The 19,106-nt window shown below is 39.0% G+C and overlaps 1 protein-coding gene across 23 annotated transcripts in view; it reads right to left on the reverse strand.

Annotated features, from left to right (window-relative positions):
* Positions 1-19,106, reverse strand: part of DLG2 (discs large MAGUK scaffold protein 2) — a 1,060,789-nt gene that overhangs the window by 531,419 nt on the left and 510,264 nt on the right. Inside the window, exon 1 of one of the 23 annotated variants that reach the window (XM_075742475.1) lies at positions 2,367-2,579. The exons of 21 other annotated variants lie outside the window; for them this stretch is intronic. In XM_075742475.1, coding sequence (XP_075598590.1) covers positions 2,367-2,444 — 78 coding nt within the window. In that variant the 5' untranslated portion in view covers positions 2,445-2,579. Of the gene's footprint in view, positions 1-2,366; positions 2,580-19,106 lie in introns of those variants that run through there. One more of the 23 variants, XM_075742476.1, reaches the window with a different exon arrangement.

Here is a 19,106-nt window from a genome sequence, read left to right on the forward strand (position 1 = left end):
GGCTATTAGAAATTATTGCTGTATGTTATTACCTCCAAAAGCACATTAAGAAAACAATGTTTAATTCAAATCATACACACAGAGAAAAGCTAATTATTCTTCCAGAAAAAAATATGTAAGGTAAAACTGCATAATAATTTGATTATTCAACCATTATAAAAAAAAAAAAAAAAAAAAAAAAGACAAAACCAAAACAAGCCATGCAGTTAAATGTTATTTTTAATTTACTTTTTGATAGACCTATTTTCATATCTGTGTTCTCCTGTTACCAAGGTATTGTACTGAAGATGTCAGTGTTGATCAGCTTCCAATTATCAATAACACTTATTGAAACAGCATCCTGCTAGGAATGGGATTTTCTACCTTTGCTGGAGTACACCATTAAGTTATGGAAAAAAAAATAAAAAATAAAAGTGAGCCCTGACTGTGGAATAAAGCTCCAAGAAAGAAATTTTATTTTTGATATAAGAGAATAAGTAAATATTTTACAGGATGCTTTCTTGCATACTTACTGTCTTCTAGCAAAAATAAAATTCCCTTGCAAATATGCTAATAGCATGCTCAAGAAACGTTCAAAAAAAGCTTTTATCTAAAAATTATGAGGTATGGCTTCAAAGCTTGAATAGCACGGACCTCGATTGTCTTGATTATTTTGAAAGTCCTATAGAGCCGAATAAGTAGTATTATAATAGATTTATAGAGAAATATTTCAAATACCTTAAGACAAAGAGAAAAAGAGCCAAAATTGTTAAAGCATTCTTTTAGTCTCTATTGCAAGAGTCTACAGAGAGGAATATATTTTCTTAGTGAATACTCTGGCACTGTTTCATGAAATTTTTCAAGGTTATTGGAATAATCTATACACACACGCGCTTTAAACCACCCATACTAAATCTGTTTTTAAAGCTGCTGAGTGAGCCCCACTGTGTCAGGACTGGAACGTGTCCACTCATCCTGCCTCTGTCATCCTGGCGGAAGCCTGAGAGCAAATGTTCCTCTGGAGGGAGCCCCTCAGGACTATCGAAGATCCAGTCTGCAACTTTTTTTCCTCCCATAGCAACACGCAAACAGCAGGAGAGTTTATGTGATGCCCTCTTTGTTGAAATAGGATTACAGACAAAGAAAGTTTGACAGTCCCATGTATAGCTATCTGCATTTCTATTTTCCCTTATGCACATGATGTGAAATATAGAAATCACTATGATTTGGATACCTTCCCAATGGCTTGGATGTTTAAATTTCAGAATTACCACATAGCACCTTTTTAACCACCGGGAATGTTTTACAGAAAAAGCAAATCTCTGCCCTTTCACCCCTCCCCAACCAAAAATACAATGTATTTTTGCTAAAAATTCTCTCAAGGTGAAGAGCTTTTCCAGTTACAGAGGAATTCAGGCAATGGGTAATTACTTAGTGGATTGGTGGCTGTATTACATAGCATAAGACATATCAAAGAAATAATAAAGCAACCCATTTATAAATTCTTTGACTACATCAAAGACAGCAACGAAAAGAGGAAACCATCATTACCAGACTAATGAGGTAACTTTATAACATTACATTGAAGTTTTTTTCCCCGATCTAATGCTGAGTTTCTAAAAGAGGAATTAGTCCTATTTTGAAAATGGTTTGTGTGTTAATTTAGACAAAACTGGAATGCAGGTCTACTAACTAAACACTTTCTATATTTAGAACAAAAGGCAATTGCCCTGATATCCCCCAATCATCATTGCTGCAAATTCTGAAACAATTTAAGTTTTGCTCGTGGAGAAAGAAGGCAGAAGAATCTTACCTACAAGGACTTGCAGAAAACAGCTGGTTAAACACAGTTAAATTTTATGAGATGAAAAATACTGAAAGATAGTACTGACCATTTTTACATACCTATATCTTTTTAAATAAAAGGGAACCGTGCTGCAGCACAGTTTCAACAAGTATCATGAAAAGAAATTCCCAAACATTATAAATGCTTAACATGTTATTACATTCTCATTGGTCCCACACTAGGAAAAATATATGAGCAGCAAACAAGCAATGGTTGTTTAAGAGCCTAATATTGTACTAGTAAAAATAATGCAGCACAGCAACAAGTTCACTGGAGTGCTCCCTTAACACAAAACATACCAGATGTACAGCTGTTTATCTTGCAACTAAATCAATAAAAGAAGGCTTAAAGACTTTTGAAAGGATCTTCTCCCCGGTATTTAATAACTAATATGCAAAGTATTCAAGGATTCTTGCGTGAAATCATGAATAGCAATAGGTCGTTTTTCAGGGTATTAAAAAAAGCTAACCAGACACACAACAGGATGCCAGCAGGCAGCTTGCATGAGACATAAGGCTTTATATTCCCACTAGGAACATACCTTCTCTGTTTTCGCTTTCCTGGCGTTATGCACAAACCTGCGTCCCAGCTTCTTGGCATACCAGATAGAGGCAAACATTGTAGTGATGAAGATTTCAGTCTGAATATGCAGCACACGAAAAAAAAAAATACCAAAAAACTTCCCCCACAACTGAGATGATAGATACAAATCTAATGCAGGTTATGGTCTCTCAACTATGCTGTTGCTTTGTCAGGTCCTCTCATACTGTCTTCTGAAAAAAAACAAAACCACAAACCCAACACAAAACAAACCACCAAACCACCCAGTGTGGCCAGTCTGCAGGTGTATTTACATACTGCCAGCAGGAAGTCCAGGGTGAGGCATCTTTGCATCCAGCTCACATCCAGTCTGCTAAGTGCCTGTCTGCAGTTCTTTAGCACTGTCACCACAAACTACATATGTGTCAGTATGAAAGGAAGCTGCAGTAAACTACTGTAGCAGACAGCTCACCTCCTCTTCTCCTGTTCAGAAATTTAACTCCTTGGTTCTCTTCAATTTGCCAGCATGCAACAGAAGCAGCAGCAGTTCAGATATGAGCTACACAGCACTGCAGGAAAGGAAAGGGGGACCGAAGTGCCAAAAATAGAAATGTGTATTAACTGTTAAGGTGAAGGAACAGGTGTTTTACATGTTTCAGTGCAATAAAAATACGAAAGGAAAATGGATTTTATTTTGTTCTAGTGGTTTGGGATCTATTCAAAGATATTTTTGTTACCTAGTTTCAGTTTCAGATGAAAGACATCATAGCTGTTCCGTTCACTTGCTGATGTCATACATGCTTTGCTGAAGGATTTAAGACTCGCTCAAGGACTTCTGTTTTTCTTTGATAATGGCTCCATGAAATAGAAAACTGACATATTTTTTTTTTCAAATTAATCTTTAACTTCTGCCCTACCTAAGCTTGTTTTTTTCTCTTCCTTTAATTGCAAGTTATTTTACATTGGGAGCTGAGAAGTGCTTATGAACTCCTATTTTTGCAGTGAAACAGCAATGTACCATTTTCCTTTCGTCACATACTTCAGCTTTAACCCCTGCACCTCTCTCCAGTTATAATCTCCAAACAATAAGCAGAAACATACCCTTTTGGCTCCAAACATATGACTAACCAGATGTTCCTCCCAGCCAGAGGCAGTATCAAAGCTGTAGACTTAGGGGGTTTATCGCTATGTATTGTATCTGATAGTACTTTGCATTATCGGACAAATCCTGCCCCTTGCCCTTCCACCTGCAGCTGTGGAGATACCAACACGTGAGAGAACCGCTGCCATTCTGTGTGCAGGGTCGCATTTGGGATGCACACACGCAGGAATAATTTCTGCTCTGCTATTCTCTGGTAAAGAGCAAATCAAAATTAATAGATGCATGGCAAAGGAAATACGGTCATAGCAATCTAGCATAGGGCTCTTGGGGCCAAGGAAACACTTTTTCTGCCCCAAGATTTTCAGAGAATGGCTGAAACTATTTTCTCCTTTGTGCATGAATTCAGAAGGGGAAATAGTCCACTCCCACTTAAAACTTACACAGACCATCCAAGTCAGTGGAGCTGGATGGCGTTGCCCAAGCTTTGAGCCTGAAGGCATGTACTGCTCAATTCTGTTAAGATTATAAAGAGTTCAAAGAATTCGCTCAACACATTTTAAAATGGTAAGTTGATTAACTAAATTGAAATTCTTAGATAGCGATATATTTTGTCACGGAAACTCCAAAGTATATGTTTGCTTTTTTGCTTGATATCTAAAACCTTCTGACAAAATACTTGGGAATAATCTCTAGTTTACTTCCAATTCAGACATTTAGTTAATCCTGGCAGTCAGAAGGCTACAAGACCACAAGACAGAGTAAAACCATGTCGTCTCTGGAGCATGACCGATATAGAAGAGCTATCTGTCCATAACACCACTACAACTCTCTGAACTCTGGGCTGATGGTAAGATGGATTCTCCAAGGTGCAAAAACCTTTATTCCACCACATAGCAGACTCACACCACTGTCCGCATTTATGGGATGACAGACTGCCCTATAATTGAGGGAAGAGAGGAGAAAGAAGAAAGATGGCCTGAAAAATTTAGGAAGAAATCAAAGATCTTGTTTCTAGCTGGGATTTCACTGTAAGGAAACATGGATGGGAAAACAAAAATGCAGAAAAGGAGAAGCAACATCATTACGCAGCTTAAGCAACAGTACAAATGTTACAGTAAAAAGAAGAGGAAAAAAAGATCTTACATATTATATGCATAAACAGTAGAACACCTCTCCCACTCTGCTCCCATGCTTTTATGAAGAGAATAAGTATAATTTGAAATCATTGCACTACAACTAAAAAAGGGTACATTCTCTCAAGCAACTATTTATATAATCTTATGTATACTGAGCTGCTGAGAAAATCGAAGGAAACACTCATTAAACAATAAAACCTCCTTTTTATGACTTCTATCATCAACATTAGCAGCTTTACTGAACTATTTATTCAGGAAAAATAGGGAGCAATAAAAAGCCACAATTCATCCCACTTAAAGGAAAAAAAAAAAAAAAAAGAATACATTGTTCATTTAAGGAATAATGACAAAGCAATAGGGAGGTAATTTTCTCCACCCACTGAAAATGTTAGATCAGGAAGAATACATCTCGCCAAATACCTAATTCTCATTCTAATCAGAAATGCATTTTAACTCTTTGCACGCATCTGCAGATCAATCCAAACCCTACAATACAGCAATGGCCAGCCTACAAGGCGCTCTCTTACAGCTCCATCACGCAGCAGTCTGCCATACATTGTCAATAGCAGGTTTATTAGGTCTGTACTGGTACCCAGGGATTTTATGATTATTAATATTTTACGGTAACCATAACGAAGCCTGCATTTTACAGAAGTGCTACAAGTCGAGCTGCTTTAGAAGAACTGGAGCTCCCAGCTGCTGTCTGCTCACAGGAGTAATATGTACTTTAGCTTGCTCACTGAAGTGCTACATTACAAGGGCAGAGAGATGCATGCAATTGAGCAGCAATATTATCGCAGACAGGAGATAATCAGTTAAGACCAGATTTTACAAGGGGCTTCTTGCTGCAAATGAATGGGTGGATTTCAGTAAACCAAACCACATCTATAGTATACATTAAATTGCATTCTTGTGGCTCTATGAGAAGAATTGGTCTTACCACAAATGGATGTACGGGTATAAGCATAAAGCAACTACAGTGTTGAATCCTGGTATTTTTATGACACAGCTCCCCAACATTGCAAGCAACAACAATTGATGCTCAGTACCGAAACAGATGGTCGTTTCAAACACCTTGCCAACTGTTTGTATGCACTGAGTATCACCAGTATTTCTGACGGTCAGCCTCCTCTTTCAATTTTAACGCTGCTGTTTTACTTAAGCAGCACATGGGAAGAAGTACAGCTTAGCTTTAGACAGGGCATTAATCTTCTCTTGTTAAGGGATAACTTCTCACAGCGCACACGTGGGGTGTCAGCCTCCCCCTCACACACCTGTGGTGAAGATAGATGTTAGCTGTAGATTCTGTTTCTCTCCTACCTCTATCTGAATATATACACACAGTAGTCATAAAATGTGATGACAGGGCCATTTAAAATACAAATACAGTTCAGCCATAAATAATGCCTTTCTTGTAAGAATAGGAAGACAGATGAAAAGATTAGTCATTCAGGGTTTGCAGAACTCTGTTTCCAGTGAAATGGGCAGGAGACGGAACAAGTTAAAAATGGAACACCAAGGATTTAAAACAATCACTTTGCTTCAAGGTTTAAATGTTAACACTTGGCACAGCTGCGGGTACAGGAACAGAGCTGATGATGTGAAGCTAGGGTAGCTAGCTTTTTTTTTTTTTTTTAGTACTAGGCAACAACAGATATTGATTTGGCTGACTGTACAAGCAATCATTTCCCATCCCCAACACAACTAATTACCTTACACAGTTACATGATGCCAAGACATGTTACCTAATGACCAGAATACTAGGAAAGACAGGAACCTTAATTTCTGCTATACCATCCAGAAGATATAAATTTTAGGCGTTCAGACCTTAGAGTGGTTAAAGTAGATGAAAGTCCCAGGGTTTTATAAGGACCTGATTTTTTCATTCTTTGCTATAAACAGAGGCAAATGGACAAATCTTCCTCCTCCTATTGCAACAGGCAGTAGTCTCATAGGAAACCCCTGGTCACTCTTACAAAAGGGGTAGTTACCCCACTTGGCACCACCAAAACCCATTCTGACTTCTCTTTTGGCCAGGGCAGAACCCACTCTGTTGCAGTTACAATACAGATGAAAGATTGTCACAGAACAGACTCATAGAATCATCTAGATTAGAAGAGACCCTTAAAATCATAAGGTCCAAGCATTAACCTAACACTGCCACTATTAACCTAGTCCACCAGTAAGCCATGTCGCTAAGCACCACTTCTACATGTCTTTGAAATACCTTCAGGGATGGTGACTCCACCACTGCCCTGGGCAGCCTGTTCCAATGTCTGACCACTCTTTCAGTGAAGAAATTTTTCCTAATATCCAATCTAAACCTCCCCTGGCACAACCTGAGGCCATTTCCTCTTGTCCTATCACTTGCTACCTGGGAGAAGAGACCAACACCCACCTGGCTACAACCTCCTTTCAAGTAGTTGTAGGGAGCAAGAAGGTCTCCCCTCAGCCTCCTTTTCTCCAGGCTGAACAACCCCAGTTCCCTCAGCTGCTCCTCATCAGACTTGTGCTCTAAACCCTTCACCAGCTCCGTTGCCCTTCTCTGGACACACTCCAGCACCTCAATGTCTTTCTTGGAGTGAGGGGCCCAAACCCAAACACAGTACTCGAGGTGCAGCCTCACCAGTGCTGAGTACTTAAGTTTCTACTTATGACATTTTCTACCAGTTATGATGTTTCATAACATCATTTTTTTCATAATCAAAATTTTAAAATTTTCTCATTTAGGCCTGAATTTTATAGATGAGGAAACCTGGATTGCTTAAAAGATAAATGCTTCCTTGGACCATCTAAGTCAATGGCTGGAATAGAGCATAGTGATTCTGAGAATCACCTAGTATCCTGTCAAAGAAATGTTGCAGAGAAGGGAAGAAGAAAAAAAAAAAAAAGAAGAAAAGAAGTAGAAGATGAAGGAAGATGGGATAAAAACCTAAAAAAGGAGTGAAAATGAATTGCTGTATATTAAGAATGACAGAGATTCATGCTTTTCTTTTCCAATTTTAATTTTTCTCCTTCCTTAATATTACTGGTGGCAAATCTTTTCTCTTTAGACATTATGCTTTCAGAAACCCAGTTGTGACATTACAAGTTTTCCCCAGGTCTAATTTCCCCTTAAAACACAAGATACTGCTTTGAGACATCTCCTCTGTCACCTTTTCTGATGTATGGCAGGGCTTTCTTCTAGCAGAGGGCATGAAGAAGTTCATCCACAACGTCACAGGACTTCAGAGCAGTAAAGTAATAAAATTGAAGCATTTCCTCCTTTAAGTGTGAAGCCCCCAAAACTGTGTACCTGCCCTCTGCCATGCAATTATCACTTCTGTTTCTCTACTCTTCTATTATTTGATGTGGTAGATGACACTCAACCTGCTGTGTGTGGCACAAGAAGTCAAGAGAAGAGAGGATGAGGTGTTGTGCTATACAACTTCATGAAATAGAGCTTTAACTGTGGAAGCACAAGAAATAGAAATGAAATAAATCCTATGCTAAGCACCGAGACTCAGCACATCCCTGCCACTGGGATGTATTCTAGCATTTTACAATACAACGGCATAAGAGACAATGTTTTAAATTTAGGCAGTTCTTTTTCATCTTTTATTTGTTAAGCCTTGGAATGGAGGCAAACCTAATTATGGTACTTAATTTTGATTTTAGAAGTTGATTTTCCCCTCTAGTTTCTGCTGGTGCATAGGAAACTAGTGAGTCACACAAGTGATATATCAACCATTAGCAGCCTTAAAAATAAAAAAAAAAAAAAACTTGAAAAATGCCGCTTTATTCTTGTCTTTGTCCCTAGTTCAGCACAAATTGCTTCCTGCTTCACCTTTCTGATAGACATTTTTAAGTTTCTTCCTGCTATGTTAAGAAATCACAACCAAAATGGCGCATAAAATCCTCAGATGTGCCATTATGCTGCTCAGATTCTTCTATCAAATCAAGTCAAAGCATGGCGTATGTAGTACAGTTATGTATTTGCATGGCAAGTACTCCCACAGGAAATAATATAAACTACAAAATTTATCCTTGGGGAGGGAAAAAGAAAGGATGAACCACACATTGCAAGCAGTGCTTATGTGTGTCACCAGTGCATTTTGCAAGGGACTTGCCAAATATAATCCTGAACAAAACTGAATCCAGCGTAGAAACACTTACATTACAGCACTGTGTGCATGTCTCCCATCCTGTAGTATTTAAGTACCTTTGTTTTCTTTGTACTTACAAAGAACTCTGTGTGACGGCGGAATAGATCTCTGTTTCAGGAAGGGATGAAGGCACAAAGAAGTAACTTAGTAACAGCCATGGAGGAAATTGGAGAATCTGCACACTGCCCGGGAGCCCAAAATCTCCACTTCCCCAGTGCATGGCCACAGGTTTGCTATGGCCAAAGCCAAGTAGAGGTGGCATGAACTCTCCATAGCTCAGTCCTGTGCCATGCACAGCTTTGTCTGTCCAGAGCAGGCAAGGAGAAGGAGGGCTAGCAATGTCCATTTACCTACCCACAATGACCACTGTGGTATATCCTTCCCGTATGATCTTTTTTTTTTTTTTAGCAACAGGAAGCGAGGCAGCCTTTAATGAGCTGCTCATCTCATTGCTAATCACAAAAGAACCCCCAAAACCAGTTGCAGGCACAAGCATGGGAATATATATCATCCTATCATAAATATTATTTTATTCCTGTCTAATTGCAAGCTGCCTTCTCTTTCAAAACCCTCCTTAAATCTCACTTTTGCTTTATCAGCCCCTAGAGCAAAATCAAAAAGTCAGCTTAAGCAGAATCACCGCAAGTTATAGCCACAGTATGAGTGAAACATATGGACTCCTTTGACCCAGCGTCACTTACCGGTTTGAGGTGAATGTGCCTAGCCCTTGGCCTCATCCAAGCTCTCCACAAAACCCTCACACACAATAAGCCAGGTTTCATTGAACTATGAAACATTAAAGAATTACAAGTGATGAGATCAAATACGATAGCCATAAACTAACCTCATGCCACCACCTCCTTACAGGCAAGGCACGTGCATTGAGCACGGACTGAGCCCACTCAGCACGTTCCTGAGCTGCAGAGTCCAGGCAGCCCATGCTCACCGCTCTGTCATCTCAGAGGCTGGGCTGCCTTTGGTCACTCTCCTGAGCCTCTGCCAAAGCAGCAGTTCCCCACTCCCAGCTGTGACTCTCTCCAGCCATATTCTGCTGCTGGCTGGGCCATCGCCCACCTGAATAGCCCCTGTCACCCCCTCCCCTCCAGGGGCTCCCACTTGGCTTCTTAATGCTTGATAAAGACTGTAACCAATACGTGGGGAACAAACAAATACAAGAGATAACACCCTCTGCCACCTTTTCATTTCGGGTCTTGCTCTTTACCTCAGGCTTTACCTCAGATCCTCACAGCTCGCAGGAAGGGGCCCTGCAGTTCAGTATCAGTTGGGAAGTTGAGTCATTGCAGAGGCAAATCACTAAGAACAACATTGCTGAACACTTTAGGTGCTGATCACAGGTTTAAAAAAGCAATGCATTATTGCTGAAATGCAGAAGAGAAGAATTATGGAGGAAAAGGTCCCTCCAAATATAAGATGGTTTACTACTAAGCATGACAGGTAAAAACAAGTCTTTATCCAGGACTGGCGGCAATTCTTGCTTCCTATGGGCAGAGACAAGGACGAGGTCTCCATGCTTCTGGAACTGACTGACCACCTTCCTGTTGCTCAAGCAGAGCAGAGAGGGGACAGCCCAAAGCACAGCTGAGCAGGCACCGGGTTTCCTCCCTTAATTCTGCTACAATTCTCCTGCATGAGCTTAATTATTCTTTGCAGCCAGCTGCTCACTCTTCAAATGAAAAGAATAATGTTCTACCGCACTGGGACAGTCTAAAGATAAAAGTATTAACAAATGTGAAGTAATACGATAGAAAGCATTATAGAAAAAGAGAGCATCTACCCCCACACTGGTTAATACAGAACCTTACAGAATTCTCCTGAAAGGTCTGTGCAAGTCCGTAACAAAATTGATTACACAAATGCTTCATTGTAATGTGACACATGAAAAGGTCCATTTTAGCAATAACAGTAATAAAGGGTGGTGTTATACCCATTTTGACTGGAAAGAGAAAAGAACTGTAAAGGAATAGGAGGTCAAGGACAAGAAGTTATTCTTCTTACACCTATGAGAAGAACTTCAGAAGTAGAAAAATATATAGCAAATATTAAAATATAAAATGTTTACCTGTCTAAAACATATTTCACTTAATTAATTAAATATATACCAAGAAAGGATAAGAGAAAATTTGTTACACCATGCTTTCTCAGTCAATACTGTTTGAGTGCAACCCCAGTCCATTTTATTCCCATTCCTTAGGACAAGCGTGAGAAACACAGCTGTGGAGGGAAATTTTTCATTGCAGAGGATTTTGGCACTTTGAAAACCAGAGGAAGAATTGAGGCAGCATATGGCTAGTGGGATATACTTTCATAACAGACGGACTAGAGCTGATCAAAAAAAATCCATAAAAATTGTTATAGCTTTTTGGGACAACAATAAAAAATAGCATCTTTTCAAACACTTTGAAGTTTTTAAATTTAATCTGCGTGTTTCAAGAAAACAGAAACTTTTTGAGCTCTCTAACCAGTAGAAAATTGAGAAAGTGTTCCTTAAAATTGTCAAAATATTTATCTTTCTTTTTCATCAAAAATCAGAACATTTCAGCCTTCTCCAGGGCTGTCAATACTGCTGTCTAAATTACATTTACATTTAACTTTCCCTTGGGATCCCAGTCAACAGATATTTTTAAAATTTCTGTTCTGCACATCTCGCTGGAAATACTTTCTTTTGATTCATACATCTAGCAGCCTAAAAGATTCTCCCACATCTTTCTGCAAATTGATTTTTGCCAAGCCAGGCGCATCGGTCATCTTCTCACATGTCACCCAGATGCCATGGAGATGCTAGAATGAACTTAAGTGAACTTTTATAAAAGCATCATAAGGAGAGAAATTACCACAAAAGTAAGCAATTAACTGCTTCTCATGTTTCGTGTATACTGCTAAGCACCATATTTCATGTCTAGACCTCCCAGAAGCAGAAAGTTGAACAAAGGACTGTTTCTGCACTGCTCCCCACAGCTAAACACATAAAAGATTTAATATACCCAGATTTTCACAACTCATCTTTGCCCTCCACATAGTGATGCACTAGAACAAGTATCTCCAAGGACTCTAGTTATTTGTTATATGGCTCTAGGGGAGCCAGCTAGATAGTGAACTGAACCAAAAGCTCTAAAATGCTTCCTGCTCTCAGCCAAGAGCATTAAACAATGAGCAATGTGCCAAAATCCCATTCCCAGCATTGGAGGGGAACTCTGATCCCGAGAGAAACAATCTGTTCTCTTCGCTTTCCTCCTCTTCGCCATTCAAAGTCTGGAAAGGTTCAGTGAAGGTAAAAGTGATAAAAGCACCCGGACTTCCAAGGACTGCCTTATCCCGGCAGGCTCAGGCTCCCAGGTACTGCTGGTTGTCACAACCTACCAGTCTTGTAATTAATGAGAGCAGTTGGTCTGGGTTATGGTGAGCCCCAGCTCTGGTTCAGATTAGATCCTTATTCCAGCAGGCCCCGCATGCAACGGATAGTAAGGGGAGTGCTTCCAGTTGCCTGCCTACCTCACACTAGCGTGCCTGACACTCCCACAGTCATTATTTTAATCAGTTAAGCATATCCCACTGCCAAAACTGCTTTGTTAAAATGCCCTCTGACATGTCTATTTCTTGCTTTCGAGTCTCCCCCTTAAAGGAAATAACAGGCATTTATGTTTTTGTAGTTCCTTAAAAATAACAGATTAAGTAATACTCACTTACCTGAGAAGCCATACTCTGCCTACAGTGGTGCAGTAGGAAGACAACAAAAAGATGGCAGATTGCAGCTGTGTTACACAAATATATTGGTAATTTGTTGTGATTTAAAGATGAGATAAGCAGACATCATAATCTTCCAGTCTCAGATGGTCACAGTCTGAAGAAGACTAAAGCAATATACCTTTTGATTATCTCATCTATTACGAACAATAAATCACTGTTCAAGAGCTCAGGGCATAACATGACAACACAAATGTGTTACGTGAATGCATTACCTCAGGACAGTTCAAGGCAACAACTCAGAAACAAAACGTGGCTATTCCTACCTATGGGGTTTCCACCAGAACAAGCGTATGAAAGAGCATACTAATCCTTTGGCTTCGATCGCACGCCCAATACACATCCCAAGCAATGTATCACAGATAAATGCTACATGTTAAATCTCACATTTCTTTGCCCCTGTGAGGAGATACGGAATACCAGACAGTACTTCCTAAGTCACGATTTCAGCGGTTTCTAGGACAGGGCACGTAGCCTAGGTTTCAGCCTCCACAGCTGCACATTTAGGAATGTGCAATGTGCCTTGCTGAGAAAGACCCGCGTTTTTAGTTACGCAAGCCCTGAACATGGCGTAGTGGCAAGGCAAACTCATGACAAATGCAAATTCAAGAGATTGGGGGGGGGGGGGGGGGGGGAAGCAATTTCAAACAATGCTTGAAATATATGTAAACAAAGTCACTTAAGCTGAAACTGTTCCAAAATTACAAGAAGTTGTATACCCTTTGAAAGGTCAAGATAACAAAATGAATTGGAAACTACTTGCAAAGTTCTGGCCTTCAGAAAATGAGGGAATTTCCCACAATGCTCTCCTATGCATAGTCTGAGGGAGGCTGTTAAATGTGATATACTGCAATCTGAGTTACCTTTAAACATCTGGGCTGTTTGCTTTATGTGCACTGATAAGCTCTAGTCAGAACAACCAATAGAGTCTTAAAACTTTATTGAATGTCATTTTTAATAACTGTTTTACTTATGTGTCCTTCTTGGGCAAGTTTTAAAATCAGGATTGTAAGTAAAATGTGACTCTAAACCACCATCACAATATATAAAATTATTTTAAATTCAGTATCTTCTTAAGGAGGTCTTTGCTACTGTAATAGTTGTAGTTGATTGATATTATGCACTACAATTTTTCCAGTAATAATTTCAAGAAATAGACAGAATTATACATAGGATGGATATAGTTATACCTAGGATGGTCTGTAGGATGTTTCACTTCAAACAAACAGACCAAAAAACAAACCCTTTTATAATTCCTAAGAGTTCAATTCTCTTCTTCCACTAATTTACATGAGAGTTTTGCCCGATGAATGGCATTTTTTAACTCTCATTTGAGTCTGGCAGAGCCTCCCTTCTTCTGCTTAACTGTATTTCAGAGTTTTAGGCACTATATGAGAATTTATAAAAGACTGCATATTCACTTGGCACAGGGAGACTCTTTCCACGTTCCAGACAGTATTGGATACAATGGTAAAAAACGAAATGTTGCCTAAATGGTTTAGGCATTTAAAATATATCTAGCTATTGTCATCACCAGCCAAATAATTTACAATGAATTCTTCAGCTGGGAAGAAAGGTCAAACTATAGGCTGCAAATTCACACACATTTGATTCATCCAACTGCATTTCTTTAAAAAGCAGAAAGGCTAAAGTACTTCAGAAAGCTACAAAAAGCAATGTCTTTCACTTAATTAGGCTTCTCAATACATGTGAAAGTACTTTAGAAGTGTACCACAGGTCAATGAAAATAAAAATCGACGACCATAAAAGCCCTGAATTCATTTATAAATAAATACTGATTCTGGCACTTAACTCTGATGTAATTTATCCTACACGAAGAGAAGAAGCTATGCAAGAACTAGCAATTTATCCTTTGCTCAGCTGTGAGCATAGCCCATGGTATTAGATAATCTGAATGACACCTTTTTTCCTATGAACACTCACATATTTTTTGTGATTAAATAATTTTCCACATCTGTGTTATGACATACATTAGTATTATTTTTTTTAAAAATCCAAATTTTAATCCACACGTACGATAGAACGTTTCTGGAGAGACAACACAGACTCTACATCACATCTTTAATGTGAACCGAAGCATCGTATCTACATGATTTGAAAAGCAAAAATTCCGTAATGTGCATAACTCTAATTAGACTGCAACTGAGCAGAACTGTTCAGCTGGCTTGCTTAACAGCTGGTCTAAATCTCTTAGGGAGGAGCATATTTTTACAAAACATTTTATGAGGCTGCACACTGAGAGCTACAGGAGTTTATTATAGAGGCAGACAGGTTGATTAATAAATATCAATTTTGCTTTGGGAATCAGAAATGTAAGTGGCTTGCCTGTCCCAGATGCCTAGGCAATTTATGGATTTATGTTTATTTACGTGTGTGTGATTTAGTGACTAAAATGTTGTATTGAATAAATAGCCTCGTGCGTAACTAGCCCAGATCTTTTATCAACTTCTCAAATGCTTATATTTGGCAACATTCAGGAGTGAATATACCCATCCTCAGACAAAAAGATTTGAAGTATATGAGGATAAAATAGCTGAGCCAACATGTACCAGCAATCTGTCTCCAAGACACATTTACAGACAGTCTGGCAAGATAACTGGGGCAACAGGGGGGGAAAGAGAGAAGGCCAAAGACTGGGGTGTGTCAGATATGCACTTCTGAGTCACTTTATTTTCTAAGTTACTGAGCAAGATAGATGTCACGACCTTTCCCACAGCATTGCTGAATAAAGTGTTGGCAATACAAGGTGTCAGTCTGGACAGTAACTTGAATCATTTTATAAAAGCTCAAAAATATTTGAAGTTTTCCAAGAGGCTGCTGGTTCTGTACTCTGGACACAACGGTACCGCTTTGTAGTCTTAGAGAACGATGCATACGCTGGATTTTTTAATTATTTTTTTAAAGGAAATCTATATCTGTCAGTCACTCAGAAAATGCTGAATACTGAAACCCAAAACATTTTCTGTATACCCACGCTGTGCAAAAGCTGACTGTAGACAGGGTCGCAAACTGCTGTGACTTTATTTCCTTCTCCATCTCACTGCTATTTTCTTAACCTTTCAATTAACATTATAGATTGTTACTATTTTCCACTATGTTTCACACCAGAACATTATTCTGCTAACCAGTCCTGACTGCCAGCTCCTGGCACCGCTCTAATATGAGCAGTTGTCCCCAGTCGCTGAACTCCATTAATCCAGAGCATCTCTAGGAGAGCATCCACGTTCATTCGCTGTGTTTCTCTCTCCTTTCCTCTTCTGTTATTAGGGTCGCAGGTGACATATTAGCTGTATGACACACAATACGTAGCTTTCTACGCAGATAGGCTGAGGTGTATTAATTCTCTGCCAAACCCTTCCATGAAAAACCAACTCTATTTTTCATTTCTAATGTCTTTCTGCTTGGTACAAACTGGATGCAGTGTCATTCCTTTCAACCTGCTCTCATCACCTTTATTCCCCAACTCCTTTGCCTGTACTCCCACCCTGTAAGACTTAACCAATAATTTATTTTGTGAAGTAGAAATTTGGCAACTTTCTGAAAGGCAACAAAACTTCTCTAAAAAAACCTAAGTTGTTTAAGAAAATAAAGATCAATACCACATCCATAATTCATTAAAAAATCTGTCACTCTTCCAAGTGTTTTTTAAGCATCTCATTCTACCTCAGAGGTTTTCATTTTATGAGAGAACCTTTTATGTCTATGACGCAGGAACCAGAGAGAGTCTTGCTTCAAAATTTCTTTGCCATGACATAAAAGATTAATCCAGGAACAGATGAGGGGACATTCCTTTGCTTTGATAGTATATTTTTATTATTGACTGCTTAGAGTATATTTTCCTACTTCTCCTCTCAAAAGAAAATGCTATGAATAAAGCAGAATATGTGAGAATATAGAAACTCAAACACAACTGACCCATATTTTACCTGGGCTAAAGCCAAAAAGCTGACAGAAGAAAACCCACCTAAAATCCCCAACAAAAATCCCCAACCCAAACCAGCCAGAAATAAGTTAAAAACTTTTGTGTACCTGGTAAATAAATATTAACATTTTAAAATGTTTTGATTATAGAGATTCCTGCAGTAATATGCCTGGTCAGCTGCTGAATCACACACACGTAGAGAAACGCAGATGCGGCATGGTGTAGAAAAAGAAACTAGTTTTACCAACAGTTGGGCAGTTCGGCACCACTTCCAAACAAAGCGATGTCAGGTTTGTACGTTATACTGGCATTGCTATAGGCGCATTTCCTCATCTCTTCCTTCTGTAAAAACCTCGTAATTATTTGGGAAGGTCAGTACCTCCCGCTCTGCGGTTGCTGTTCATGCACTATGGTGGAGCTGCCACTCACGGATGATACCGGGAAAATTGCCATGACCAGAGAGCTGCTACTTGTTTTCTGTTGTTGTCTGCTTTGTTTTCGAAAGGAGAAGCTGGAATAGCTCTTATTTGGCTTAAATTAGACGGTGCCTGGGTATCTTTACAGTTATTCAAATGATCTCAGTATTACATAGTACAGATCTTAAGCTGTAGCTGCAAAATAATTTTCAGAAATATTTGCAAAGCCATTAGCTAGCATAAATTGCACAATTTACCCCTAGATCAAGATTTTTTCAGGTGCTGTTCCTCCCTGAATAATGAAACCCTGTTTTGCTTCAAAAGCAGTCAGCTCCTTCCAAACACTACACCCTGCAGCACATCCTTCCGAACTGCCAGTTTGGGACCTGATGTGGGCTGCATCATCCCGAAAAACCCATCAGCACCTATGAGCTTCACTCCAAGCCCTGTCTCCTGCCAGTGCAGAGCTGCTGGGACAGCTGAGAGTGTTTTGTCACTTCTCACATAATCTCAATACCAGCACACAAAACCGGCAACACAACGTGCCTACTTTTTGCCACTGACTATCATGGGACGTGTGAGGTCAAGCTTAGACTGAGATACCTGACTTTTAGATGTCTAAAAACCAGGTAAATCACACTGTGACTTAGTATTTGTAAACATCCAATGCTAATGAACAGAAAATGTCCACTTGTGGTTTTTTCATGAGTTGACAGACAGGAACATGTAATGATATGCCTTCTGTATAATTAATTATGATTGTTAAGAAGGACACTCAGGAGAACATTTGATTTAATAAGATTGGTGGCATTCAAAGGCATCTTAATCTCAATATGCTTTTTTTACTTCTATTTCCACTGGCTTTCTAAAAAGATGAAATGAAAATATTTGGGTTTGTCTTCCCCAGACATAGATGCTCATTTAAGTGACGAAAGGCATCGGATCATGCCAGCGTACTTTAATTATATGCAAGTATCTTTTCACAAGTCAAAGTATACTTTCATACTATGGGCACGTGCACTCCACATGCATATCTGCTTCCAACAACTTTATTTGGAATTCTGCTGGACTTTCCAGTAACTATTTAAGAAAAATAGCTTTTCTTATACAGGACCAGCAATGTAACCCTTCTTTATTGTGACAGCAAGTCATGCCTACAGTTTGTTTCAGATAGTATATTTGATTTCTTAACCAGAGTCCCTGGCTGCAAGTGTAATCACATATTTGAAGATACTACTTGACAATACGTACGGATAGACCTATTTAAAGTTAGTCCTTGGACACAATATTTAGGAATGAAAGTTCTACAAAAAACTTGGGCGTTTAAACATTCACCATCCTTCCTGTCCTTTCACCATCCCGTCCAGGAGATTTAAAAGGATGGCACCTTATCATGCATTTTCCACCAGGGACAGATAACCCTTGTAAAGATGAATGTGCTGCCGGACTACTCTACCATCCCCAAACGTATCACTTTAAAATTTCATACGACTTTTTTTTCCCCCCACTAAGCTGAATAATGCCCATAGAGCTTTCTCTTGTATGCTGCAAGGAAAGATTTGTAAAACATGCCAATACCAAATGTATTTCCAATATTAAAATTCATTTCACACATGCACTCTGAATAAGTGGAGTTAACGCAGCAGCAAGACTTCAGACTACATTTTTCTGCCATGTTAGACTTGGTGATGTTATACATTACCTTAAAGGGTATATTAAGGATATGTTAGTGAAGGTTATTAGCATTGATTGATGTTATTTTAATGCCTGACATTTTTCAATAGAAACATCTACAAAAGGCAATGAAGTAGTTAAGTTGGATGCCACTGCACTTTATTAACTCACACCCTGATTTTGGTATTAAAATGCAAACTTGATCTGAAAGATGCAAAAGGCAGGAATTTATTATGCATTAATGCTAGAAGTTATGCCAGAAATCAGAGAAAGATTTGACAGGAAAAAAATGTGTCAGTCTGATCTCAATTTTGTGAACAGAATTGAAAGCAAGCATCCAAAACCAAACATTTTTCTCTGATACGGTAATTTCAATAAAAGAGTTTCTGAGTCTTTTATTTATATCTAAAAACCCTGTAGCTAGACAGGGTATAGAAAATGGAGAAAATTTACCGAACTAACCTTTTAGGTCAGCCTGGATAAAAACTAAAATTATTTCCTCATTTACCTCCGTGCTTTAGAGATCAAAATTGTGTTTCTGGCTTGCTGATACAATTATTTGC

This window comes from Balearica regulorum, chromosome 1, assembly GCF_011004875.1.
Source record: "Balearica regulorum gibbericeps isolate bBalReg1 chromosome 1, bBalReg1.pri, whole genome shotgun sequence".
Lineage (NCBI taxonomy): Eukaryota > Metazoa > Chordata > Aves > Gruiformes > Gruidae > Balearica > Balearica regulorum.